This window comes from Malaclemys terrapin, chromosome 2 (genome assembly GCF_027887155.1).
Source record: "Malaclemys terrapin pileata isolate rMalTer1 chromosome 2, rMalTer1.hap1, whole genome shotgun sequence".
NCBI classification, from domain to species: domain Eukaryota; kingdom Metazoa; phylum Chordata; order Testudines; family Emydidae; genus Malaclemys; species Malaclemys terrapin.
Genome location: NC_071506.1, coordinates 48,544,779 through 48,572,753, shown reverse-complemented (window position 1 = coordinate 48,572,753; position 27,975 = coordinate 48,544,779). Strand labels below are relative to the sequence as shown.

General features: G+C 41.0%; 1 protein-coding gene across 1 annotated transcript; it reads left to right on the top strand.

Moving 5' to 3' along the window:
* On the top strand, positions 1-27,758 carry LOC128832134 (carbonic anhydrase 3-like). Its single transcript, XM_054019210.1, has 7 exons — positions 1-109; positions 695-892; positions 13,132-13,250; positions 15,290-15,382; positions 19,334-19,399; positions 21,186-21,341; positions 26,622-27,758. The coding sequence occupies exons 1-7, from the start codon at positions 67-69 to the stop codon at positions 26,739-26,741; spliced, it is 795 nt and encodes a 264-aa protein (XP_053875185.1). The 5' UTR covers positions 1-66; the 3' UTR covers positions 26,742-27,758.
* Positions 27,759-27,975: the final 217 nt, after the last annotated feature.

Below are 27,975 nucleotides of genomic sequence, written 5' to 3'. Positions count from 1 at the left end.
GCCACCGTCCTGCAGGAGCGGTCAGAGCAGCCCAGGCACAAAGTGCTGAGACCCCGCGCCGAGAGCATGGCCCAGCAATCCTGTCAGTGGGGCTATGACAGTGACAACGGTGAGTGAGGGGCAGGGCGACCCCGCTGCGCCCCGCAGATCCCCTGGGGCGGGAGCCTGCAGCGCTCGCGGCCAGCCCGGTCTCCGCTGTCACAGCATCTGTCCGGCACCGCTTGTCCGGCAGACGCTGTAAGGAGTGAGACTGGGCTGGGCTGGGTGGGGGCTGGCTCCTGGCTCCTGCATCTTCTGCTTCCATTGTAATAAATCTGGGCACAACTTTACAGCCAGATCAGCCCACGTTCCCAGTCCGATCTCCACCCTCACCCGGAACGTGGCTACTGGACAGCTCCGGGAGCGCTGCAACCCAGGCGGCCAACCCCAGCTACCCGGCTGTAAGGGGCAGTGCAGTCCGATGGCTAAGCACGATATTCATCTGTAAAACAGTTTCTTAAAAGGAGTCACGGCTAATGCTTCAAATGCCTCCGCCTGGAAACCAAAAGGAGGAAAAATATCCTCAGTGAATGGCACAGCTGTGAGGCGATGTATGAATAATGTGTAACATTGATTGTATTTGTATTAAACAGATGTCAACTTTATGCCTAAATGGAAGAGATTTTCATGACATTCCTTTTGCATTTCTTCCTAGGACCTGAGCACTGGCACAAATATTACCCTATTGCCAAAGGAGACCATCAGTCACCTATTGAAATCAATTCCAAAGAGGTCCAGCATGACCCCTCTTTACCGCCTTGGTTTGTTGGTTATGATCCCGGTGCAGCGAAGACCATACTGAACAATGGGAGAACCTGCAGAGTTGTGTTTGATGACACTTTTGATAGATCAGGTTAGTTTTAGTTTTATCTTAAGAAGTTATTCTGAATTAGTTAATGGTTGCAAAGTGCTTGGAAGACAACCTATGCTCTGCTTTATTCATTACTGCTGAAGGATCTCTGTACTGGCCCTGAACAGACCAGCACAGAAGGCCACATTAGGGATGGAACCTGGATAGACCATGATCTGCATTTGAGAGGGTCCAGTTGCCCCAATTCTCAACACAACTGGGGGAGGAAGACTGTGACTGCTATAGCAGCCCCTAGGTTCAGTCTCAGGTTGGGGTGGGGGAGGGAGGGAGGGGCTGCAGCAGACATGGTATCTTGGCCCTGGGCTGGAGGTTGGATTTCACCTCCCCAGCCACACTGCACTCCACCTACATGAAGCCCAAATCCTCAGGCTTTCTGTGAGAGGAGTGAATTTTATCCAAAAGGCTTTAAGGTACACAGCTGGAATGCCTATGTAAAAGCAAAGCATCATTTCTGAAAAGTGTAATCATACTATTTTTTGATAAAACAATGTAGCTATATAGATAAACCCCAAATCCTGCTGTCCTTGCTCAAACAATGACATTAATGAGATTTTTGCCTGTTAGGACTGCAGGATTAGGCCTATAATATTTCTGCTAAATGAGACCTCAGGTACAAAAGTCTGAGAAATTTCAGCTTAAAATGAGCTTCTTTAAAAGCAAACATTAACACTGTTATCATTACTCTTATTAACCTGTCCACCCACAAATACTTTACAACTGCATGCAATATGCTGCATATTTATTATGTGGCTCTTAAGGGTTAGAGTGGCCATACATTTTTACTAGATATACCGATGCTGCTTGGCAAGTATATTTATTTATAATCTGTTGATTTAACCTCTGAAATTTCATATTGATATTGTTGGCTGCACTTCATAGAAAAAAGTAACTGGCAAGAAGTTGTGAAATTTCTTCCCTACTGCATTAAAAAGGAAATCAGATGAATAATATTACAACTCTAATTCTTGCATCTCTAGAAATCAAATGATTCTAAACTTGCTTCCATCTTTGCAAAGCATTTAGTGCATAATCCTGAATGCAGACTAGCAATAATTGCCACAAACAGCTTTTGAAAAGTTATACAATATTTGGACCCAAGGATACAATCTTTGTACTTGTGTGTAAGGTCTGCAGGATTTTGCCATATATTTGTAATATGTGTAGTGCCAAGCTACAGCAAGGAAAAACAAATGTGTACATTTTATGTAGTGACAGAGCACCCAAAAAACACAACATATGGTGTTATTTCTAAACTACACAGTAAACTTCAACTACTATTGCTGAATTGTTAGTAGGGATAGTCATAATTTGTAAGAGGAATTTTGCTAATAGACTCGATGTTCTTAAATATTTAAGTGTGTGTGCATCTTAATTTTGATTTTCTTTCATTTTTTGATGGGTTAATAAAAATAAATCCAAAGTCAAAATATGTACAAGCTGAGTTATCCAATAAAATAAAAAAACTAGAAACACACAAAAGACTGAGAATAGTTGCAGGATTTTGATTAGTTCTCTAGCAAAATAAAAAAACAAATCTACTTCCCTAAGATCACATAGCATTTCTTTCTAATATGTTATTTATTTATTTTCATTAGATTAATTTTGTTGGCATTTGCATTAGAATTCTTTTCTTGATAAACCTCATCAAGTTATATCATTAAAGAGATGTAGCTGGAGTATATTGAAAGATCTCCATAACCACTGCTGATCATGTTTGTCTCCTTTTTCCTTTTGCTCTTCATCCGTATGTTGCATCAACTTGTTATTGTCTCTCATCTTATGTTTGGATTATAAACTCTTCAGGGCTTTTTATTTATGTATTTGTACAGTGTCTAGTACTGCCAGGCTTGATCCATTAACTATCCTCACTGTTACACTTTACACCTTATTTCCAATCTGAATTTGTTTAGCTTCAACTCCCAGCCATTGGATCATGTTATATCTTTCTCTGCTAGATTGAAGAGCCCATTATCAAGTATTTGTTTCCCATGTAGGTACATACAGACCTGTGATCAAGCCACCCCTTAACCTTCTGTTTGTTAATCTTAATACATTTAGCTCCTAGAGTCTATCACTGTAAGGCATGTTTGCTAATCCTTTAATCATTCTCTGAGTACTCTACTCTGAACCCTCTCCAATTTAATAACATCCTTCTTGAACTGGACATGGTATTCCAGCAGCGGTTATATATATTTTCTTGGAAATAGACCCTGATTCTTCCAAGGTTGGAGCTACCCCAGGAAGGCACCAGTGTCTCTCCTCATGTGCAAATTCTCTGGCCATCTGCATTCCCACCCTCCTGCTGTTGACTTTCTGTAAGCTGCAGGAAAGGAACGTGGTGCTGCACAGTTCAGACACACTTTCCTGCAAGCCTCCCCTGTGTTCATGCAGGACCTTCCACTGCCGCATTACAGCCTTTCATAGGCATGTTTCTCTTTGGAAGTAGTCCATGCCTAAACCTGATAACTGAATTTTAAAGTAAAAATTGTATATGTAGACATTTCACAAAGAACATTTTCTTTATCAACGTTTGATGAATGAATGTTCATTTGTTGGCTTCTGAGATAGAAACAATGAGGACAAATAATAATTAAAAACTCTGTTTTTAACTGGAAAAATCTAGCCTAAGCATGGCTTTTATTTTGGTCTAATCCTACTTAAATTTAGTGTGTTAAACAAAGCCATCTGTAAGTCAAAGAGAACCAAAAACCCAAAGATATTATTTTTAAGTGCAGCAATCTATTCTAGACCCACACCTCACATTACAGGAAGACAGCATTGTCTAGCTGTGAACTAGGAAACTGTGCCAGAAAACTTTCCAGCTCTGCCACTGATTTGCTGTCTGACTTTAGGTAAGTAACTTAGCCTTTGTCTCAGTTTCCCCATAGGTAAAAGTGAAATAGGGGTTCTTCAGAGGATCCGTCTCATCTGCTTTCCAGTTTTCTGTGGGTGTTCCACTGGGCTATGTCCTTGGTCCTCTTCTCTTCTCCCTCTACATCTTATCCATAGTTAATCTCATCCATAAACACCAATTCAACTACCATCTGTATGCTGATGACTCACAGATCTTCTTCTCTTCTCCTGACCAAACTAAAATCTTGGCCTGTCTCTCTAACATCTCATGGATTCATAGCCGTTAGCTCAAACTCAACATGGCTAAAACAGAGCTACTAATCTTCATTTCCCACCCTCCCTATTACCTCCTTTCTCAATCAGTGTGGACAACATGTCAGTCATTTAGACATGTAACCTGAGCTCCATCTTTGATTCAGACATCTGTCTAGGTCCTCATATCCAGGCTAGGTCTAAATCTTGCCAGTTCTTCCTGCATAACATCTCTAACATACAGTCTTTCTTATCCATCCACACAGCTAAAACACTCGTCCAAGCTCTCATCATCTCATGTCTCGATTACTGCAACATCATGATTTCCTTGTATTCCCCTTTCTGTCTGCATATATCTGTTGTCTCTTGTCATACTTAGACTGAAAGCTCCTTGGGGCAGGGACTGTCTTTTTGTAATGTGTTTGTACAGTGCTTAGCCACGTCCATGACTAAGGCTCCTAGTAATTACAGGTAAATACTTATTTATCTTTGCATAGCACTTCAAGATTCTTTTATAAAAGGCTTTATATAACTGCAAATTATTTATGATGATTTATTTATGTATTACTGAAGTCAATAAGACTTACAAGAATTACACAGCTAAAGCCCAATATAATGCTTTTCTTATGTATGCCAGTGGATATGGCACATGCCAACTAAAGACAAACAGCAAAGTTAAGCCTTTCATTTTGTGTTTAGCACATCTTTTATCCCTTGATATTCCAGAATGTCTGGTATTTAGCATTAATTTGAGACCAGCAGTGCTTATGCACAAGAGGATTTAAGAATTGTATTAATGTTAACTTTGAACCTCCATGATATTGTTGGAGGTCAGAACTTCAGTGCTTTTCAGACCCTGTCTTCTGGAACTGCAATAGATGTTTGGGTTATCAGTTTTCTGCCTCCGGAGTCATGGGCTGTATTCTTGCTTTAGGTCAAACCTGAAAATGAATTTGGGAGCTTATTTTATACCAGTGTCTGCTCAAAACAGGCCCAGAATTGAAAGACTAGGTTGTTTTGTGTAGTAAATCAGGATTGATGTGTGCTGGAAAATGGTGTGAGAAGCCCACTCTTTATTCTTCAGCATAGACAGTGCCATTTGTTCCTAAAGAACACCAAATTCACATACAAATAAACCCCTTATTTCTTTTGAGTGTTATCTTCCCTTTTTAACAGTTACTTAGAGAATTCCATTTAAAAATGTCAGCGATGTAACTATGTATTGAAGACCTTTCAGAAAAGTGCTTACCTGACTTAATTAACCACAATGACTGTGGGTGTACTGATATCTTCTGTTGAGCAATTGCTTATTTATTTATGGATTTTATAATGTATCATTGACATAATGAGCTGTAACATTTGCTCATGATATTGTGTCTTTGTTTTCTTGCAAAGCAACATTTTCTATCTCAGGGAATAATGCCCCATTATGTTCCCTTGTGGGTTATCACCTGGCCTTGTAGATCAGGCAACAGGTGAGTGTTTTAAAACATGTTTGCAAGGACAAACCCTCCTCATGTCTATAATAAACAGGGCTGACCTTCTGTGCCAAACTGATTTTTGTCACCTGACCCTCAGTGAGACAAGCCACACAGAGGAGTATCTGCTCACCTTATGCCTCACTGACTTCACTGACAACTGAAAAACTGCACTGTTTGATCCAAACTCTACCTCTTGCTAATCAGAAAACAGCTCCATGATGGATAACCATGAGGAGTGCAGGAAATGGAGAGTCTCCACTCTATCAGGCATCTGTCTCTGCACACACAGTTACAGGCCCTGCATTGTGACAGAGGCCGCTTTTAAATAGGTGTTAGGAACACTAAATTTCAGGAAGCATCTTGGACTGACTTCTCTTATTCATTGAATATTTATTACTGTGGTGCCCAAAGGCCATATCCAAGATCAGTGTTAGGCAATGTACAAATACACAGAGTATGAACCAGTCACTGACCAATGGGATGAGAGCTTGTTTTCACAAGGGTCTTCTCAGAACCAAAATCCTGCAAGTACTTTCTCCACTGAACCCTCCTGGGCTGTTTCACTCCTAGAGAAATGCACCCAAATGGCTTAGTCCATGTTGCTTGAGCCCAGCAACAGCAAACCTGAGGGAGTCACTTTTTGACTGCTGTAGATCCCTCAATGTGGCTACAATGTTACTTCCTGAAGAATGGACTGTGTAAAATTCCCAGAATCCAGAACTGATACATCAGGCCAAACACTCAACTAAATGCTTAAAGAGGGTAAGGCACTCTTGAAGTGGACATCTCCGCCAACAAAAATGCTGGATGCCCAAACACCATGAGAAAGCCTGTGAGCTACATTATTAAGCCTTTGCTTGCTATTTTCTGCAATCCCAGCTCAGAGACCATTAAAAGAAGCTGAGAGATATTGTTGGGATTTCAATCTAGACTGTTCGGAGACCCTCAGTTTAGCTGAGGTGTTTGTCCAATTTTAATTTTCCAGAAAAGTGTTTCTCATTAGGACAAAATAAATTCAAAGCTTAGGGACAAAGGAATTATGTGGATTATGTGCACCGAGGTGCAGAGGAACCTTGTGGGTTCCAAGCTGTCCTTGCATTGAATACGACATTGCCCAGAGCTAGTACAGAAGATGGGAAAGTGGGACATTCTCTTGGAAGAGGAGGCTCCATTATAGCAGGCCAGACTCACTGCTGGGTTAATAGTGCCCATGTAGAGCAAATATTAGAGAACTCATGCAGGGGCGGCTCTAGCTTTTTAGCCGCCCCAAGCATGGCAGTGGGAGGTCCCTGGTCCCGCGGATTTGGAGGCACGCCTGCGGGAGGTCCGCCGGTCCCGCAGCTTCAGCATACCTGCCACCAAATCCGTGGGACCGGCGGACCTCCCGTAGGCATGCCGCCGAAGGCTGCCTGACTGCTGCCCTCGCAAGGACCGGCAGGGCGCCATCCGCGGCTTGCCACCCCAGGCACATGCTTGGAGCGCTGGTGCCTGGAGCCGCCGCTCACTCATGGGTAGGAAAAGTCCTGCCCAAACCACTTGTGGTCCCTAATTGGACAATTCAGTGTTTCTAAGGCATAGTAATAGTGAAGTTTAAGAACAGAGGAGACATCTTCAGCTCTTTGGCTGGGATAGCAAACTTCAAGCCAAGCAGGAAGAAGACCAAGAGGATGCAGTATCCAGCCTGAAAAAGAATTTTCAACCTTCACTTATCCGCTCCATCTCAAGGCAAGACTATTCACCAACCAGGCGATGTGAGATCTGGGAAAGGTAAGCACAGTTTTCTTATTGACTTACAGGCTAAGAGGTTGAAACTGGCAGAGTCCTTTAAATGCAGCCACTCTCCATTCACTTCCAGAGATTCTTTTCAACAGTCAAAGCAGACATTTTCAAAGGCAGGAATGCTAGGGTTTTGTGTTTGAACTTGGAAAAGGTTCAATCTTCTCCTATTAATGCTGTGATAGACACCAGGCAGGCTAAAATTATAGTTCACCTCTAATCCAGTGCAGGGGGACCATTTTATATATAAACTTAGAGCTATTACTCTAGTGTGGTGGGGCGTACTTGCCCTGCTCTGGACAAGAAGGGGTTAACCCCACACTCTGGGCAGAGGAAGCCATGCATCCTTGCCCCTGCTGGGCATGCTACAACTGCTGCTTCAGTATAAAAGGGAGGAGCCCAGCTCGTTGTAGGCTGACCGCCAGAGAGTAAGGACACATCTCACAGGCTCCAGCCCAGGAGCAGATGGAACCCCAAACCACGGGACCCAGAGGTGCTGATACCTAGGCAGATGCTCAGATACCTGTGGATGCCCATGGGAAGTTGGAGCTGCCAGGAGCAGTGCAGGGTGAGGAACACAAAGATCTTGAAGACATCCAGACCACAGAATTGGGGAGAACGGTAGGAAGTAGCCTGGGGAACTTGACCGTGGACAGTGAACTGGATTTTGAGTCAGCGTGTTTCGGCCGGATCCCATCTGACTCAGTGGCATGCACACTTGCCACTACCAAGGCCCTGGGCCAGGACCTGGTGGAGAGGGAGGGCCCAGGTCCCCCTACCCTGGCTGCCAACCCTCTCCCCACCAGGTGGCGGTCCACTTTCCCGACTCTGCCCATTAGGCCACATAGCCCTGCTTATTGACTCTGACCACTAGGCCACACAACTGTGCTGAGAAGGTCATCCATACAGCCCGAGTGAGAGGATGATTGTCTTGACTCTGACCAGTAGGCCATACAGCCCGAGCGAGAGGGTGATTGTATTGACTCTTGCCACTAGGCTGCACAACCATGCCAAGGAGGTCAGCCATACTGGCTGTGGCCACTAGGCTATATGGTCCAAGTGAGAGGGCGATTATATTGACTCCAGCCATTAGGCCACACCCTGACAGCAAGGGTGGTCATATTAACTCTGGAACATTCGGTCGCACTACCCCGATGACAAGGGCAACCACATTGACTCTGGCCATTGAGATGTTCTGCTCTGAGGCTAAGGGCAGGCAGGCGGACTTAACTGCAGAGTTGTGACACCCTTGCCCTGCCCCAAAGAGGGACAGGGCATACTTGCCCCGTGACACCTAGTCTTAGTAGAAAAAATAATAGAAAGCCCAGTGTCTCAGGGCTTAGAAGTACCGCCAAAGGAAAATTCTCATGGTGGCTGGGTAAACTCTATTTTTATGGTTCCTGTGTCAGCCAAGAGATATAATTCAATCTTACATTCAAAGTCCTTGCAGTTTTTTATGAGTGCCCATCCATTTCTCATGGTCAACCAGAAAGACTTTAAATTCATGGTTTAAAAATGGTATTTTTGATGAAATAACAGATTTAAACACAATCCTTGTCTTCATTCCTATGCATCCAAACTACTGGGAAATCTCAAGGCTCTGCTGGCAATTTGTATCAGTGAAGGTAATGGTGTTTGGTCTACATGTTGCTATGAGCATGTTTACCATGGGATCATGATTAGTTATTCATCTTTCAAGGCCTCTGGGAGTGAAGAAATATATATGTGTGTGTGTGTATATATTTTTAGGTATATGTGTGTGTGCGTGTGTGTATATTTTATATGGCTAGACTGTGCAAACCTTATTCAGGGATAATTTCCCCCACACAAATAGTTCCATTGATGTCATAGGGTCTATTCACAGTCTTGTCCTTAGACAATATGTTGAATGTGGCAAGTCAGAGGAGTTCTTAATACGGCATATTTTGCCCACACTATATCTGTTAAGGCCCCTTAAGGGTCTTTCTAGCTAAGAGATGGAAAATAACTATAGGAACAAATGGTCAATTTTTCAAAATGGCAAAAGGTTACCAGTGAGGTGTCCCAAGGTTCTGTACTAGGACCAGGGTTGTTTAATCCAAAAGAGGGAGTGAATAGTGAGGTGACAAAATTTGCTGAAAATTATTTCAATTAGAAGAGACTAGAGAAGACTGTGAGAAACTCCAGAGAGACCTAATAAAGCTAGTAGAATAAAAAGCATGATGGCAGTTGAAATTTACTTGGAAAGAGCAATAAGACTAGATGATCATGATGGTTCTTTCTGACTTTAAAGTCTATGAGTCTATTGATTCATATAATTGGGTTCTAAATTAAAACCTAGGCATCATTTTGGACAGCTCAATGAAAACCTCTGTTCAGTATGTAGAGCAGGCAAAATCAGCATGCAAAATATGAGGATGCAACATGAACTGTTTGGAAAGTAATATTGGCGATATTATGATTGGTCTATTACTTAGAACTAGTAGAAACCGGATCAGCATGGATGACCACTATCCATAAAATCTGGACATAAAATTTGGAAACTTTAACTGCTCAACATATTCCAGGGTCAGAGAATGTGGCGGTAAATCTTCTCTTTGGAAGGAAGTGCCGTTGGACCCTGAAACATTCCTCGTCTATGGGAGACACAAAACTTTGAGATTCTGAAGATCCCCATGCAAAAATATGGGAAGGATGCATTCTCCATTCCTTGGACAGGCACAGAACTTCTCCACCTGTTTCCCCCAACTCCAGTACTACAAAAAGTTAAGGATTCTCCATGATCAGATTCCTGCTGCCAGGGAATCTTTGCATTCTGGAGGATTTCAGATGCATGCCATCACATTCTTGCTTTCAGGTGCGAAAAGTGCAACCAACATATCCTACAATAGGGATTTTGTTTTGTGGGCAAAATCAAACACAGAAGGTAAAAACACCCTTGTGATATTGTCTCTTTAGCTAGAAATAGTCAAAAGGGACCTTTACTAGCATTGTCAAAATATGCCTCTGTTTTCCCTGAAGTAAATAGGATCAGAGAATTCTGAATGCTGATCAAGCAAGCCGAATCAATATAACTTCAATATAAACATTGTGGGGATGTGATTGTTTTACTAAATCGCTTAGCCTCTATAGACAAATTCTAATGGAATATCAGAAACGCATCTGCAAAACTGGCTTATCTCCTACTGTTGTATTTGTCCATCAGAGGGGTAGAATTGCATTTCCTAAAAATGAAAGAACCATGGAAGAAGAAATAATTGTGAATTTCTTCAGTCTTGGAGAACTACGACCCAAAAAGCTTGTCCTCCTGTTCTGCTTCATCTGATCATGGATGATAGAATTCAGAAGTCTCTGTCCCATCCTGCTTAAAGAAATATATTGGAAAATCTCTGGGGATCGAGTAGACAACTTTTTTTGTTACAGTTGCAGGACCTTGAAAGCCAGTTTGGTCTAATGCAATCAAAGCTAGTCAAGAAAACAGCAGACTTAGCTGTGTCTCCTTTTGGGCCCACTCACAGAAAGAAACAGCAGCAGCAGGGGGGATGTGACATCTCCAGAAAATTGTCCATAGCTCACTGGCTTGATGACAGGACCTTTATAAAATGGTCTTCATATGTGAAATGTTAGGCTTGGCAGTTTTGAATCTCAAGTACTAGAAGATGGTACTTTCCACAAGTGAAAATAATGTGGTATTATTCCATGATGTATAAAAACAAGTTGCCTTTGATTTTAACAACAGGTAATTGTGTTTGAGGGGAATAGTAGCACATCGTTTCCCCCTCATCCCCAAATACTATATCAAGGGAGAGGTGTATATGCTTCTTTCCCAACCTTTGGTCACATGCATTGTACTTAATCCTTTCATCCTTTCTGACTGAAAGTAAACCTCACCCCTTTCATTTCTCCCTCTTCAAGAAGAGGGCAGCTTCAAAGAATTTGGTACCAGTCCATAAGCTGAAACAAAATAAAGATTTTTTTTTATTATTACTTTTGAGCCATATCTCCTCTGTGGACTTCATTTTTATTTTTTAGCCATTGGAATTTGGACCAAGTTTTTGGGAAAGATATATCTTATAGATTTCATCAATTTTTACCTGATTAGAATATGGAAGAGAGGTATTTACACCAGAGACTGTCTATAAATAAAGAGTCTATTTATACTCTCATTATGTGATTTTGTGTGTTTTTACCATATTTCTAAACAAACAGAAAAGAAAAAGACTTTCCCCCCATTGAGAGTATAGTCTTTCTGGTTCAAAATCAGTTACGCTTAAGTTAAGCCCTATTTACAGTTGAGAGAAGCAATGAGTTTTTTGGCATGAGGTCTTACAGCCTCACCTGATACAAGGATTAACAATGACTGGTGATCACTCACAAGTGAAAACAACGTAAGGTAGTGGGGCAGAAAAGTGTGTGAACAGTGTTCCTGCACTTTTGATCTCACACACACTGTATATGCAAAGTCACACCACATGGAGGGTGCCATTTTATACAGAAACGTGCTGAGACGGGGGTTGATACTGGTGGGGCAGGATACACTGGTGGAGGTGGAGTACCTGCACTTAAAAAATAAAGGTTGCACTCCATTGACCTTCAAACAGGATAACTGGTTTTATAAATCTGTTTTAGTGGAGAATTGATAACCTTGACAGCTGCTACTGATCCCATTGACAAACTGCCTACAGTATTACATGTCTGAGAGACCACCTGAAAAGAAGATGGCCTCCTTCTGTATCCTTCAGATACTTTCTTTCTAGGACATTTCAGAAAAGAGCTGGGCATGGACTTACTCCTTGTCTTTTCAGATCCAGGGATGTAATTGTCTCTACCTGAACAACAAGGAGTCTGGTGGCACCTTAAAGACTAACAGTCTTTAAGGTGCCACCAGACTCCTTGTTGTTTTTGTAGATACAGACTAACACGGCTACCCCCTGATACTTGTCTCTACCTGGTATGTCTTTACCATACGGACCCAATCCTGTGATGTATAGATCCCTTGTAGAAGCTGTTTGAGCACCTTTAACTTCCATGAAAGTCAATGGGTATTGAGGATGCTCAGAGCCTGCAAGGATCAGACCTAAGCTAATAGTTGGAAAGTATGTAATTCATGATGATATCATAAAATACACGTACCTTGTTCTTTGTGGTCTACAAAGTAAAACCTTCCTATTGCTTGAAATAATGGTGGTAATGTTGCCATGGTTATTATACATACTGAACTTTTTCAGAGAATAAAGTTTGTCTGAATGCTCAGTAACCATTTTTTAGCTCATCTGTTTTTATCTTTTTCTTCTGCTCTTTCCTCAGGAAATAGACCTTTCCCTAGAGATAACAGACTACACTGTAAACATTGCTTGCAACATAGGTTAAAAAGCCATTACTGGACTGGATCATAGGCAGGGCTTGTATGGCACCTCTAGGCCAGCAGCAGTACTATGTGGCTCCTCTAGGCCAGTTTCACAGAGATTCCCATCAAATCCTCAGCATAAAATTGTGAATTCCATAACAGGACATTCACTGGCGAATGGTGAGCCATCCGGAGCACCCATCCTCCCCAAACTATGATACATTCGGCCATGAGGGGAATGGGATATGTGCTACAATTGGCATCCCATTCTGTGGTTTCACCCTGATTCATGGTAATTTCTATAGCTACGAAATCAAATAGTGCTGTCTAGCCCAGTGATAGGTAGATACAGGCCCAATCATGCAAGGTGCTGAGTGCCCTCAACTCCCACTGAAATCAGCTGGAATTGCTGTAGGTGCTCAACACCTTCAAAATTTTGGACTCCTCTGTGGTAACTGTATACACCTCTATTTTGAATCAAAGCTTCTTTGAAAAGGTCTGTACCTAATGTTAATGTGGATTGTCAATTGCAGTGCTGCGAGGTGGACCACTCCCAGGAACCTACAGGCTGCGGCAGTTCCACTTTCATTGGGGTTCGTCTGATGACCATGGCTCTGAGCACATTGTAGATGGAGTGAAATATGCAGCAGAGGTGGGACCTGTTTTTGTATATACTAGCATATTGGGCAACACTAACCGCTTTCCTTTTCAAGTATTTATTTGTATTCATTGATTTTGTATGAAATATGTTATTGCTGTGACTATTCATAAATGTGCCCTGGGATGAATCATTTCTGCCAACAAACACAACTTTTCATAACAAAAATACACCCCCCCACGCCCCCTACTAAAACTGTACATTTTTGTAAATATGCCCCAACCTTAAATTCACCATTTTCAATGAGATCTTTTTGCAGCAAACACAACTTTGGTGGCCGTATTTTATTTTTACTCAAACTTCTGATATCATTTTTTGCTGGTTTTATTGGTCAGTAGGAGTTTTTGGTATACATTTAATTATTTATAAGAATAAAGTCCCAGGATTTATTTTTTCAGACGCATTACCAGTGGGAGAAAAAAATTTTATTACAAGGACATGTCAATTAGTTTAAAACTGGTGTGGTGAAGAATATCCTCTAGAGTCTAACTATCTGATTTTAAAAATCTATCAGTGTATTGTCTAGAATTGTTTTACATAAATATTTGCTGCTATTTTGGCATGAACACACAAACTACTGAGGGCTAAACTCACTGTAGTTAATGGCTGAGTTTGACTCAGTGTGTGTTCGGTGTGGGCTTAAGCTCTGATAGCAATAAATTAATAACAAATTCTGCCTTCTTTCCACATCCTACATGGGAGGAAGTGTAAGTCTCAAACTACCATGGAAACAACATGTTTTTTCTCTGTGAGGAGCCATGCAGCAGCCTGCTAGAGTTCTTTCCAACTCGGAAAGCCCGTACATGTCACATGTACATACTGTGCAGCTCTGCACCAGCTCCCATCAGGAAGAAATGGTGGTAGACAAGATGCATATCATAGATCCCCTGGCCCAAAACTTTGTGTGGGCGCTTTGCGTGATTTTCCTCTTTCCTCCCTTTGTCTAGTAGCATCAGTCATGGTCCAGCTCCACGGGTATCCCAGTTACTACTAGTGGATTGAGTGGGAGCATTCTGTCCCCCCAAACTTTTGTTTTTAGTTCCATCAAGAAAAGCCTTTTTACTTTGCCTTTGTTTGCGGGACTAAGATTTAACCCTTAGGCCTTTACACAGAGGAGAAACAATATATAGAGTGAACAGTGCTTTGCTAGAATACAAGTGGAGCCTGTGGGCCATGTTGCTTTTATCCTCAACAATGATGCGAGTAACAACAGAGGAGTAAATAAAGAGCAATATATTATATGCCACATTCAGGGAGGGTGCTATTTTTTAAAATATCAGTGTACATTAGCTAAATTTAATGAAACTGCTGAATAATATCATTGTGAATGAAGTCATACCATATTTGTATAATACGAAGATATGTCCAGATTCTGCATATATTCAGATACCACGGTGATGGCCACGTTATTAGAAGCTAAATAAATAGATAGCAGTCCTCTGGAAGAATAAATAAAACATTATGAAAAATTTCCTTAACATTTAGTATTGTAGACCGTAGAGATGAGAAAGAACGACAGGGTCACCTGGTCCATTCACTACGAGTGCAGGGGAGTGGGATGGAAAGTAGAGCAAGAACTGCAGAGCCATGGTTTATAAAGCACAAATAAATTTCAATTTTTTTAAAGAATTTCTTTAACCGGAAAATACAATTGAGATTAAACACATCAGTGGATAACTTCTGCATTGCATATGTGCATGTTACATGCATTTGTAAGCATCTCCTCTATTATATTATTTGATTAATTTCAAGCAAGTTTTATATTATGTTGTGCAGTCTCTCTATTCTAATTTTTATGCTTCATTTAAAACTAAAGTAGTTGACAAGCAATTGTTGCAAAAAACACAAGCTTGTGGAAGAGCAGTAGAAGCAATAGGCCATATTTATACCTATTTTCTTTTGGGGGCCCAATTCTGCATTCCCTGTGCATTCAAAACTCTTTCAGCAGGATGCACAAGGAATGCAGGACTTGCCCTGTGATGGCTTTTTATTGCATAACAGTATTTCTAACATTTACATTTCTTTGGTTCAAGCTTCATCTGGTACACTGGAATCCGAAATATAGTAATTTTGCTGAAGCTCTGAAACAAGCTGATGGCGTGGCTGTTGTGGGCATTTTTCTGAAAGTAAGTTTGGAAGTGTTCATTCTTTATACTGTTGCATACCTGTATTCTTATGCTAATTGCAGGAAAAAAAAGTTCCTGTTGTACTTACTTCTCAGCAATATATCTCATTAGAGGATAATATTCAGAATGATGCACACATTGGGATTATGTTGGGCCTGGATCCATAGAAATTTAGTGCACCCATAAAACAGTCTTTTAGCACCACCCCTAACATTCAGTAGTGCGTGTCATACATGTACCTGAATCAGAGTAATTTTATCTGCAGTCTGTACCTGTTGCTACATCTACAACACTGAGACGATGTTTTGATGGGGAGTGAGGGAACCCAGGGTGCATTTTCTCCTCCTCTTTGGGTGCAGTATCAATAGTATGTATCTGCTCAGTACCAATCAGCTGTGCAGTGTTACTCACTGAATGATTTCCATGACAGAGATCTCGCTTAAAGAATCTGCCTTAATTTTACCCTGACAAAAACATGCTAAAAACCAGGGTCACTTCTTCCACTGTTCATGGCAACCTGTCCCACAGCCACCCCCATCAACAAGCTTTTCATCCGACCTCAGCAATATACGCCATGATTTCTCATTACGTTTATATAGGGATCATGATAAAAACCTTCTCACTGTTCAGGTCCAAAGTTTTATTCATAGATTCTAAGCCCAGAAGGGATCACTGTGATCATGTAGTCTCACTCCCTTTGTAACATAGGCCAGAGAACTTCCCTGAAATAATTCCTGTTTGAACTAGAACATATATTTTAGGGAAAAAAATCTAATCATGATTTTAAAATTGCCTGTGATGGAGAATCTGCCACAACCTTTGCTAAGTTGTTTCAATGGTTAATTACCCTCACTATTAAAAATGTATGCCTTATTATTTCTAGTCTGATTTTCTCTAGCTTCAACTTCCAACCATTGGAACTTGTTGTGCCTGTGTCTGCTCGACTGAGGAGCCCATTCTCAAATATTTGTTCCCCGTGTAGGTACTTATAGCCTGTAATCAAGTCACCCCTTCATTTTCTGTTTGTTAAACTAAATAGATTGAGCTCCTTGAATCTATCACTATAAAGCAAGTTTTCCAATCCTTTAATCATTCTTGTGGCTCTTATCTGAACCCTCTTCAATTCATCGACAATCTTCTTGAATTGTGAAAACCAGAACTGGACACTGTATTCTAGCTGCAGTCTCACGAGTGCTAAATACAGAGGTAATATAACCTCCCTTTGACTACATGAGATTGCCCTGTTAACGCATTTAAGGATTGCATTAGCCCTTTTGGTCAGAGAGTCACCCTCTTGTTTAGCTGATTATCAACCATACCCCCCAAATATTTTTCAGAGTCTCCACTTCCCAGGATAGAGGTCTGCAAACATGGCCTACATTCTTTGTTTCTAGATGTATGATGTTACATTTGGATATTGTTTGCTTGTGCCCAATTTAGCAAGCCATCCAGATTATGCTTTATCAATGACCTGTCCTCTTCATTATTTTCCACTCTCCCTGTGTTTGTGCAAGTGGTAAATTTTATCAATGATGATTTTATGTTTTCTTCCAGGTCATTGATACAAATTTTAAATAGTGTGGGGCCAAGAACTAATCCCCGCAGGACCCCACTAGAAATACACCTGCTTGATGATGATTTTCTGTTTACAGTTACATTTTGAGACCTCTCAGTTAGCCAGCTTTTAATCCATTTATTATGTGTTATGTTGATTTTGTATATTTTAGTATCTTAATCAAATTATCATGGGGAACGAAGCCAAATGCCTTGCAGAAGTCTAAATATGTTACATCAACACTATTACTTTTACCAACCAAACTTGTAATATTATCAAAAAAGATATTAAGTTAGTTTTCCATAAACCCATGTTGATGGTCTTAATTATATTAACCTCCTTTAAGTCTTTATTAATCAAGTCCCATATCAGTTGTTCCATTATTTTGCTCGGGATCAATGGCTGGCTAACAGGCCTATAATCACCTGGGTTGTCCTGTTTATCCTTTTTAAATATTGGCACAACATTAGTACAACACTGGCTTCGCCCATTGCAGAAATGGGACCCCACCATGAAGGTTGGATTTGGTCCTGATTCAAACTATCTTCAAATTCTGGAATTAGATCCAGCATTTTGGTTGAGGCACTTCTCTAATACTAATAGACACAATCTCAAAGTCCTTACTGAAGTCTGTCTTTAAACAGGCAAAACTCAGTTGGTATGTCTACATTGCAATATAAACCCAGAGTCTGAACAAATGCTCAATCCTAATCCCCCTACACACAAATTGCACCAACCTAGGGCTCAGACCCAGGATCCCTGGATGGAGGGTCTGATCCTGATTCAAGGTGGGACCCAAGTTCAAGCCCTATTGTTTTTCAGTGTAGATGCAGCCCCACTGAACTTGTGCTCTGGGAGTCTGACAAAAGTATTCCACAATTACAATGGCTGACTTTCTTTGTCCTCAGGACAGTCAAGTTTGGTGAACAGTCAAGTTTTCCCACACTGCGCCACAAACAAAGGGCAAAAGGGGCCACATTTTGGGAAGGCACTGAAAAGTATGGAATATGTGTGGTTGGATTTGTACTCACATAATGCAGTGTAGACACTGGAGCCCTAGGTTGGGACCCAGAGTTCAACAATTCCTATCCTGGGATTACAAATGAGTGTAGATGCTCAAGACCCACGTTAACAATCCCAGGATCTGCTAACTTGAATTCTACTAACACTAGGCTTACGTCGCAGTGTAGAAATAACTAGTGGGTTGAATAGTAGTTGAGTAGTGAAAATTCCTCAGATATTTTATATCTGTAATGATTTTTCTTTCTCATTTGGTTTTTAGTGTCCATGATGAGAATGAGCATTGGTTATTAGCAGATGTAGTAGTAGCAGGTGCAGTGTGCAGTTCTCCACACATCTCTGGAAATGCACGTTGAGTCTGATCACCAGGAATGCTCACATATTAGAGGGCTGAGACACTTTTCCATATTTCATTTTGATGCTATCGAAATGTTTTGAGTTTTTCAGTTCAGTCAAAACTATTCAGCAAATGTGACACAAAATCACAAATACTTGTGGGTCACCAAAACTGCATTTTCAGCAAATAAATTATTCACTAAAGATATTTCATCCTGTTCTATGTGATCCTAGACCGAGTCATGGTGTCTTCTCTGATGCCTTACTTCAATGAATGTTTGGTTTATGTGAAGCCTGCAGAACAAGGCCCAAGAGGAGGTAGTTTAAGAAGGGCAAATGTACATTACTGGTGACATGAACCAGGTTGTAACCCATTCTTTCAGAGATGAGAAGTACATTAGTATTAGACTGCTGTTATCCTCTTCTGAAGTATCAAAAGGCATAATGTAGTATTTCTTTACACTTCTTTACATGAGATGAGATCCTTTGCAAAAATATCAGCTTTCCACTTCTATTTTCCCTGCGTACTCAGTTTAGCATGTAGTTTTATTCTTTAATAAAGTCAGGCTACTGCATAAGGGCTAAAGCATGCATTTAGTAGGAAAATCACCACCAAATTGTGTATATATATATATGCTAAAGAAACTATACATTTTCTATTTGTTATGAGTAAAAATTGTGTGAGATGTGAAACTAATTTACTTCTAATCATCAGAATGTCTTCTTTTGCATCCCACCCTGACCCCACTCAAACCAGTGGGAATTATACTAGCCACTTCAATTGGAGCATGACTGAGCTTTGTAGGTAGTTTTAGCAAACACTACTGTAATGAAAAATCAAGCAATTTATTCTTATATTATTCTGGGTGTTTTTTCCCTCCATCAGGAGTGATGTTTTGTTGTTTTTCAGTACAAAATGGTCAGAGAATGTTAATTGACAGGGATGGGTCAAGTAGTATTTTTCATGCAGTCGTGAGATATGAAGGAAAACAAATTCAGCTGGCATATCTACTGTTTAACGTATGCTTTCTGCATTACAGGTAGGAAAAACTCCCAAACCAGAGATGAAGAGAATTCTTGAAGAAATAGATAATATTAAGACAAAGGTAACAAAATAGTTTTTATTTTATTAGGTTAACTCAGTAGCTTCAGTAGCAAGAACCAGGCAGCCAGATTTGCTAGTCTGCTGTGCATTGTTCCAGCAACACATAGCAGCCAGAGCTTTCTGGTGACTGTGGCCCAGAATATCTTCTCTTCTTTAAGGAGAAATGTATTTAAATAAATTAATGGAGATATACTATCTCCTAAAACTGGAAGGGACCTTGAAAGGTCATTGAGTCCAGCCCCCTGCCTTCACTAGCAGGATCAAGTACTGATTTTGCCCCAGATTCCTAAGTGCCCCCCTTAAGGATTGAACTCACAACCCTGGGTTTAGCAGGCCAATGCTCAAACCACTGAGCCATCCCTCCTTCCTCATCTCACTTCTCTAAGGTCCCCCATTGACTTCAATGGGCTTTCGAACAGCCCCTAAATGCACAGTTGCCAGGCAGCCCTCACTGATATCAGCACAATGATCACTGAAAATCCTATCCTAAACTGTTTTTCAAATTAATTCATTACCTAAGGGCCTTATATAGGCAGAACTCCCACAGAAGGGAGCTTAGTTGCCTAAGAATTATATTATCAGGCCACTTACTTAACACTGGAAGTAACTGCAAACACTAGATGTTTCCTAAAAATATTAGTCTGTGACCAACATTGGGGTCCATTCTAATTCTGTTAAAAGAAAATTCACTCTTCACTGTACCTCCGACATTGACATGTCACCCACGTATTTGAGAGAGCTCAGTTCTGCAAATTGCTGAGTGCTTTGGCCCCAATTCAGCAAAGCACTTAAGTCTGTACTTAACTTTAAGTGCATGAGTAGTGCAATTGACTTGAGGGGTGAAGTCCTGAATCCCTCCACTGGCTCCCCCCTCTTCATCACCTCAACTTTAAATTTCTTTCTCTTCTCCTCTAATCCCTACATAATTCTGCCTCTTCCTAATTAACCTGAGTCATTTATTACCCTCTCTTTCCCTCTCTGCTCTGCCAAAGACAACAGCCTTAACACTCCATTCATCTCTTTCTCCTATACGCACCTCTATGTGGGTCACCTCACTACTGTAACCAAAAGTTCTTGAGAAAGTTAACAGACGATTGAACTCAGTGAGCTAATATGGTAAAAAGACAGAATTGAAGCTAGCCCCATTACATGGCATCTGAGATTCCCTAACTGATTTTACACCTTGTTTTAGTAACAATGGAAACATAGATGTTCAGTTTTGGATAGTGAAATCTAGTCACTGTGCATACATCAAAGCAATGCAGAAGTGGGGTGTAGCTAATTAAATAGTTCAGGAAAAGCAGAGAAAGATAAGAGCATGGGGTAGGGAATTAAATAAAAATAAATACATGGTACCTTGAATTACATTTGTTACACTTATTTTTTCTTGGCGAAGTATAAATCTCAACAAGGCTACTTATTTATGTATAGGACAAGTTAGTGCAAAAATATTTTGGGCATAAATATTTCATGCACAATTATAATTGCTAGGTAAACATACATTATGGTGATAAGAGTTTGTCAGATATTTCAACCTTTATTTACAGCAGTGGACACTTTGATAAATCGCATCTTATTTTATTTACATGAAAAATCTCGGACTTGGGCTAGTGGTCATTTCTAGAAAAGTAAATTGTAGGGCAAATGTTTGAAAGGAGGAAAAAGTTAATCTGTTACATCATGCTGGATGGTCCATTAATTATTCCATGGAAACTTGGGTCTCTCTTTAAGAAAGATTTGTGTCTCCACTAGTGTTATTAAAGAGATTTCTCTTTTATTTATTTAAGGGGAAAGAGGCTCCTTTTTCAAACTTTGATCCATCAATTCTTTTCCCTAAATCTCGGGACTATTGGACCTACCATGGCTCCTTCACTACACCTCCTTGTGAAGAGTGCATTACCTGGATTCTTCTGAGGGAGCCTATTGAAGTCAGCCCAGACCAGGTAAAACTTCAGCTGGACATTACCCTCCCTATTGTCATGGTTCTTTCACAATTTGAGATTATTTATTTACACGCCATCCTGATGTTACTCTTTCAATACGGAAAACTCCCACTGGAGTCATTGGGAAATTTCATGAATAAAGACTGAGTTAAAACAGAGTGAAAGCTGAATTTCAGGATTGGGCCCTTCTATTAGAAACTACTCAGTTGGCTTCATTAGGAACACCATTGGGACTCTGAAAAGAGCTGCATAAGACTCCAGCTTTCTCTGGGCCTGCCACCACATATAGCCCCCAACCCACGAGCTCCACTTCCCAGTCTATATAATTCCAGTGCCAGCAGGTGGGAGCAGAGACTGAAATCCCTAGCTATCTTCTTCATTTGGAAATTGTTGTAACAGGCTGGGGTATGGGGGTGCTCACAGGGGGGAGGCAGGAGGTGACTAGGAACTGAATGAGAGTTTTGGGCTATGTGAAGGGGACTGATTGTAGGCAAGGTACAGTAGATTGAAAGAGAAGAGGGAGTTCTCACCACATCGGCCTAAGAGGAATGGTAGCTCTCCCTTTCCTCTCTGTCTGCTCTCTCCTTACTTTAATCCCTGATTGTAGTAGATGGAGCTGGATGTGACTCACAAGACACGTTACTTCACATAGGAACTTGCAAAATCTAAAGCCTGCACTGTTCATACACCAAGCTTATCAAAATGTAAGCAACTAATCTAGATACTTCTGCAGTGTGATAAATCAGTAGAACATTTGATGCATGTAACAAAAGTTATAGTTATGTATGTTTAAACCATTTAAATCAGTGGTTCTCAATCTTTTGTAGTGGTGACCCCTTTCACACAGCAAGCCTCTGAGTGTGACTCCTCTTATAAATTAAAAACACTTTTTAAATATTTAACACTATTATAAATGCTGGAGGTGAAGGAGGGTTTGGGGTGGAGGCTGACAGCTCGCGACCCCCAGTAATAACCTCGCGACCCCCTGAGGGGTCCTGACCCCCAGTTTGAGAACCCCTGATTTAAATTCTAAAGGGTTCTTCAGTTAAAGCTGGTTGGAAAAAATGCAATGAAACGTTTTATTGGAATTTGCCATTTTGTTGAAATCTAAACAAATGGCAGAGATGGTTTAATTTTGATGCAGTTTTGACAGAACCCAGGCAGGGTTCCAATGGAATCCTGCCTGTCTCACAGGTTTCAAACCCTGCTCCGTTTTCAGCCAGATTGCCTGCCTGGCTTCTTGGCAGCCTGCCTGGCCACCTGCTGGAGAGCCCAGTTCCTCAGCAGCCTGCCTAGAGGGCTGACTGGGAACTGAGAGCCTGGGATAATGGGAGACCTGGCTTGCAGGCTCACAGCTCCTCAAAATCCCATGGTCCTCTGCTCCAGGACAGCCCAACAAATAGATCACCTCAGGATCTGTAGCCCTGGGGCAGCATCCCAAAGGGACTGCCCCGAGCCTGTGCTCCATTCCCTTTCTCAGAGAATTTTTAAATGTTTGGTTTTCATTTCCGAACTAAACCAAATTTTAAAATATCTCCATGAAATGCCCACCATTATAACTCCCTCCAACTTCCATCTTTCAGGCAGAAAATTTCCCAGGTCTGATGTCTATTCACGTTGATTTTTTTTTCCTTTTGAAAATTTGAGCAAAATCACCAATTATTCTTGAATGAAGACTGAGTAAAAAAATACTTTTACTGTGGAGTGCAATGCATGAGGCAGGATGAGCGAGACTAATAATAAATAGTCAACAGATGTCTCATACACTACGCACTGAATGAAGCAGGGGTTCCTATGATCATCTAATTGAAAACTGTATCATAATGCGACCTTACATTTGGCATTTCTTAGGGATTCATTTTACAGCTATAATGTTCTTTTAATTTAGTTTTTATTTAATATTTCAAAAGATTCTTCCCTAAAATCCATTTTATTTGAAATACTAATTTCAAAAGAACAGTGACCTTAAAGTGACCTGCCCCACACATTCTAGCTGGCAATGTGTAACAAAGGCGATTGCAAAACTTGCATTAATTTCTATGTAAAAAGTACATTTCTGGAAATTTTCTTGCTAAATTCTAGTAGACAGAAGTGGTAACTTCGGGTGACCTTCATTTCTCTGAGCTGAAGGCTTTATACCCAAGATGATGGTCTTTGAGGAGAAATAAATATATTTGTACATTTCCACCCCCACTTCCCCAGCACTTAAATGGTAGAAATCTGACCATGATCCTTTTGGTGATCTCATGTGTAAAGATCAGTTTTCTAATCTAGGATTGTTCCTATACTCAGCATTCCACAATGTATGAGTGTCCCAAATTTCAAGACTCTAGCTCAATAGGAAAATGAAAATTAGGAGTCTGTGAGTGACATATTACACAGATATGTATTAGATTATACATATGTATAACTTCTCATCCTAGAATCTCAAGGTGCTTTTTTTATATGGTACAAATAAGCCAGTGCAGGCATCTTTGACACTGCATATAGATTCTGGTTGGTATTAGCATATCACACAACAATTTACTTTCCAAATTCTGACCTGATACTTTTGTGGCTAGAACTGAGGGCTGACTTGAACCTTACTCCCAAAGGTTAAAGCTAGCACACGCTCCTGTAGGACTATATTTACATAGCTCATTGCTGCATTTACATAGCTCTTTCAAATACAGAGCTGGTCTGGAGGTCACTTCCCTATTTATACCAAAATATAAAGGTATTAGATATTTGAAAGCTTCTCCTTGCATGCAAAATGCAAATTGGCTCTGATCAGCTTTCCTGACTCAACAACTCAAGTCTGGTTAGAGCCTCATTACTGACTTAGCTATTTATATTATGGGGGATCATGTTCGGGTTTATTTGGAACTCCGATGAAGGCATAGCTATTAATGAACAGCTCTGTGTTGCATCAGCAATAAAATATCACTTCCTCTTCTTCCCCCACTTTAAGGATTGAGCTTAGTGTGAAATTCATTTAGAATATAACAGCTACGTGCTGAATCATTGATCCAACTCCATCTGATGTGTTTCTGATCACTGTTATATTAGACAGCGCTCTTCTTTCTAAATACTGTCAGTAGCAGGTTTTAGGCAAGGCATTAATTGTTCTCCCAGTAGGCAGCAGGTCCTGTGTGTAACCTGCAAGGAAGCACCTCGATCAGTTCATCCGGAGAGCCTGATCATTTCAAAAAGTGGATAATTAGTACTTGTAGCTGGTGCTTTGTTGTTTATTTGGGGTTATGCTGCTTTACGGACAGAATTAGTAGTAGTAATATTTGTAATAGTGCCAAGGAGCTCCAGTCATGGACCAAGGCCCCACTGTGCTGGGAGCAGCACAAACACTGACAGTCCCTGCTCCAAAGAGCTGACAGTGTAAGTGACCATCACCTGAGAGAAGTTCGCAGGATCAGACCCTTAATGATCTCTAATCCTAGAAACCTGCTAACATTCAGACTTGCTGACAGTAATTGTTGTAAGTGCTAATTCCTTTGCCAAAGAGGCCAAGTTTGTTCTCCTTCTGTATGGCCGGGACACTGAGGGCCGAATTGTCCAGTGTGTAACTGGTGCACCTGGAAAGAAGTGCTCACCCCATTTGCATTAGGCTCTGAGCCAGTACCCAATCCACTCTGTTATTATCTTATTTCTACAACACCCTTGGCGTACATGGAACTTTACAGCAAATGCATATACAAACACTCATTGGTGCACTCCAGTGTGCAGGGGATACAGCAGGAGTGGGTTCCTTTGAAAGTAGGGCCCTTTGGGTGCAGAGCCAGAGAACTTTATCAAGTCCTGAAGAGTACTTGGAAAATGCTGCTTGTGGCATCACACAAAGAGAGGTTAACTCTGGATTTTTAATTTTTTCAGCAAAAAAGAAACAAACTGAAGGTCCTGCTTCTAACCCATCCAAAGCATTGCAGGAGGCAGCATCCTACTTAATAATATTACTGTCACTAGTACTGGGTCTTCCTATTATACCACAGCAGGATATAGTCTGTGCCTCAGCTTACTACCGAAGCAAAGGATTTGTTGAAAAATCCAGCCCTCAGGGCTTCTCACAAAGGACCAAATCCTGACACCTCCCCCGCAACCTCTGAGGACTCTATTTCTAGGACCAAATGGTGCAGTTCGTGTGCTGAAAGGGAGGAGACAGGATTTGGGGCCCCTGCATAGGTGGTCCATTTCCCTTGCATGTCACAGAACTCTGCAAACCAGTGCTCCCTGCACCTCATCACATTGAGCCTCGGGGCAAGACTGAGCTGGAGAATACAGGCGTGGAACTGGATCTATCCACTGTGTCTGTCTGTCTGTCCATCTATCTCCTGTCGATATTTATAGAGTGTTGCTGTAGTATCTAGGCAATGGATCCCCAGGCTATTTTATCCCATAGATGGTAGCACACTGGCCACGAGGGTTACTGCAGCCATTGTGGCTCTGTGGGTTTAGGAGGGAAATTTCTTCTCCCCCAGCCCTAGTGAGAGCCTCAGTGCATAACCCAGTCACTCCGGCGACGTTCTGGTTAAAGTACTGTCATCAAAGGTCAGAATTCACCAGTCCAGTTTCAAACTGAGCTTTTCATTTTGGTGCAGCTACTCACTGTGTATTTTCCTTTTATACTGCACCGGACAGATTTCTCACAGAAAGGAAAACACATGCCTCTGTTCTCTAAAATAGAATTACATTCCTTCATTGGAACAAAAGCTTGTTAAACCACTCGTGCTTTTTCACCAACCTAATAAGACAGCCTTAACATTCTGAACACAGGATACAGTGAGCCATGAGGTCCATGATGGGATTTGTTATTATGTTTCAGATTAAAAATCCAGCTGATGAACTTTTCACTGCCTTTTTAAAATATTAACTAAGTACTCTGCAGGCAAGCTGTCGCCATGATTTCTGTCATCCTTTATACTCTGACCCTGCCTCTCTGATCATGAAAGGTAATTTCCATTGCAGTTCCACAGCACAAGGGGCACACAAGGGCTGCCTATCCCTTGTGCATCACAGAGCTCCTCAGTGCAAGGATGTGAAGAGATGGGTCATGAAGAGGCCAGGCATGTTCAGAGGATCCACTGCTATGGAGATTTACTGTGCAAGGATCCCTAGAGGCTATTCCAGCCATTAGGCTGCAATAGTCTCCATGCAGTTGCTCCTGTGACTTTGTAGGGAGATTCCCCCCCAACACAGAGTGGTTGGCCCAGCTAGTTGGTCTAGGCATTACGTCCTGGATTTGCCCCTAGGTGAATTCCATATTGACATTTTAATTTTGCTTCCTTGCAGATGGCAAAGCTCCGTAGCCTTTCCATCAATGCTGAGACAGAACCTGTTTGCCCCATGGTGGATAACTGGCGCCCTCCTCAGCCTGTGAAGGGAAGGGTGGTGAAAGCCTCTTTCCAATAAAATCTGTACTAAAATTGGGTGTCTTCAAGTGAGGAAATTCCTACATCCCAAAGCCTAGTTAGCTTTGTGCTCTCTACTGCTCTTCCTCTGGAGGCAGATCTGTGTGTCTGATTCTGAAATGCTGAGTAATGAAATGTCATGGATCAATTAATCTAATGTTGAGAGGTCAAAAATTACTTGAGGTAAACTCTAACCTTAACATGAAAATGTGGAATCTGTGTTTGGATCTCAATAACAATTGTGTTAGCTTTAGCAGTAGTATTTTTATGGATAATTCTAAGGAAGAAAAAATGTATAATTACTAATGGCTAGAAAAGGCATTTCCCCACTGTCTTTATGTTCTTCAGCGCTCACCTTTTTCAAGACGATAGAGGTTTCCAACTAACAGAAACAATGTCATCTGAATTTAAAATGGGCAATATGGGTCAAATTCTATTATCAGTTGTACTAATGTAATCCAGTGGGAACTCCTGTGTGTAACTGAGGGCAGAGTTTTGGCCTTTGTATTCGTATAGAACTGTGGAGAGTACAAAGACTCTCTAAATTCCCATAGATGATTAAAGCAAGTTAAGATTTTAATCAACTGAAAGGTTAATATTATACAGTTTTATTTTGAAAATTGAAATCAAGATGTTAGATCAAACTAAGAGTATAGAATTTGTAGGCCTTCTTGATGGATGAAGGTGGATAGATTCCGTAGAAAGCCCTTTAGCATCCTAAGAGTTATTTCACTTCCATTTTTAATACTATAACATTTTTCTTACGTCTCAAGGCCAAATTTTGCCCTCATGCACATATGTATTTCATCCTGAGGTCACTGACATTTGTGTGCAAGTATCCAAGACCAGAATTTCATTCAATATCTAAAAGCAATTGACTGCTATGTTCTCTTCCTTTACTGTTGGACTTATCTTAAGGTAGCAAAAGCAATGAAACAGGACTGCATGACTGCACTTGAAGTAACAGCACCACTTCTGTCTTAGGACAACCAACACTAATAAATACTCTTAAATAAGAGATGCTGGTTTTGGTTTTATTTCTAATGTTGGGTGACAGGGAAAATAACAGACACAAATTTAACAGGAAGACTTGTCGATATCTTCCATAATACATCTATTATGGGTTCACCTGAGCCAGTGGAGCAGCTCACAAACAGACTCCTTGTAATTTTACAGCCGTCAAATTGATATTCAACTCAAGGTGGCCACCTGGGCTTTACATTCCACAAAGTAAA

Coding starts and splice junctions, on each gene's coding strand:
- LOC128832134 (XM_054019210.1), top strand. CDS start 67: ATGGCCCAGCAATCCTGTCAGTGGGGCTATGACAGTGACAACG. Junction 13,251..15,289: donor GAGTGAAATATGCAGCAGAG/GTGGGACCTGTT, acceptor CTTTGGTTCAAG/CTTCATCTGGTACACTGGAA. Junction 19,400..21,185: donor TAGATAATATTAAGACAAAG/GTAACAAAATAG, acceptor TATTTATTTAAG/GGGAAAGAGGCTCCTTTTTC.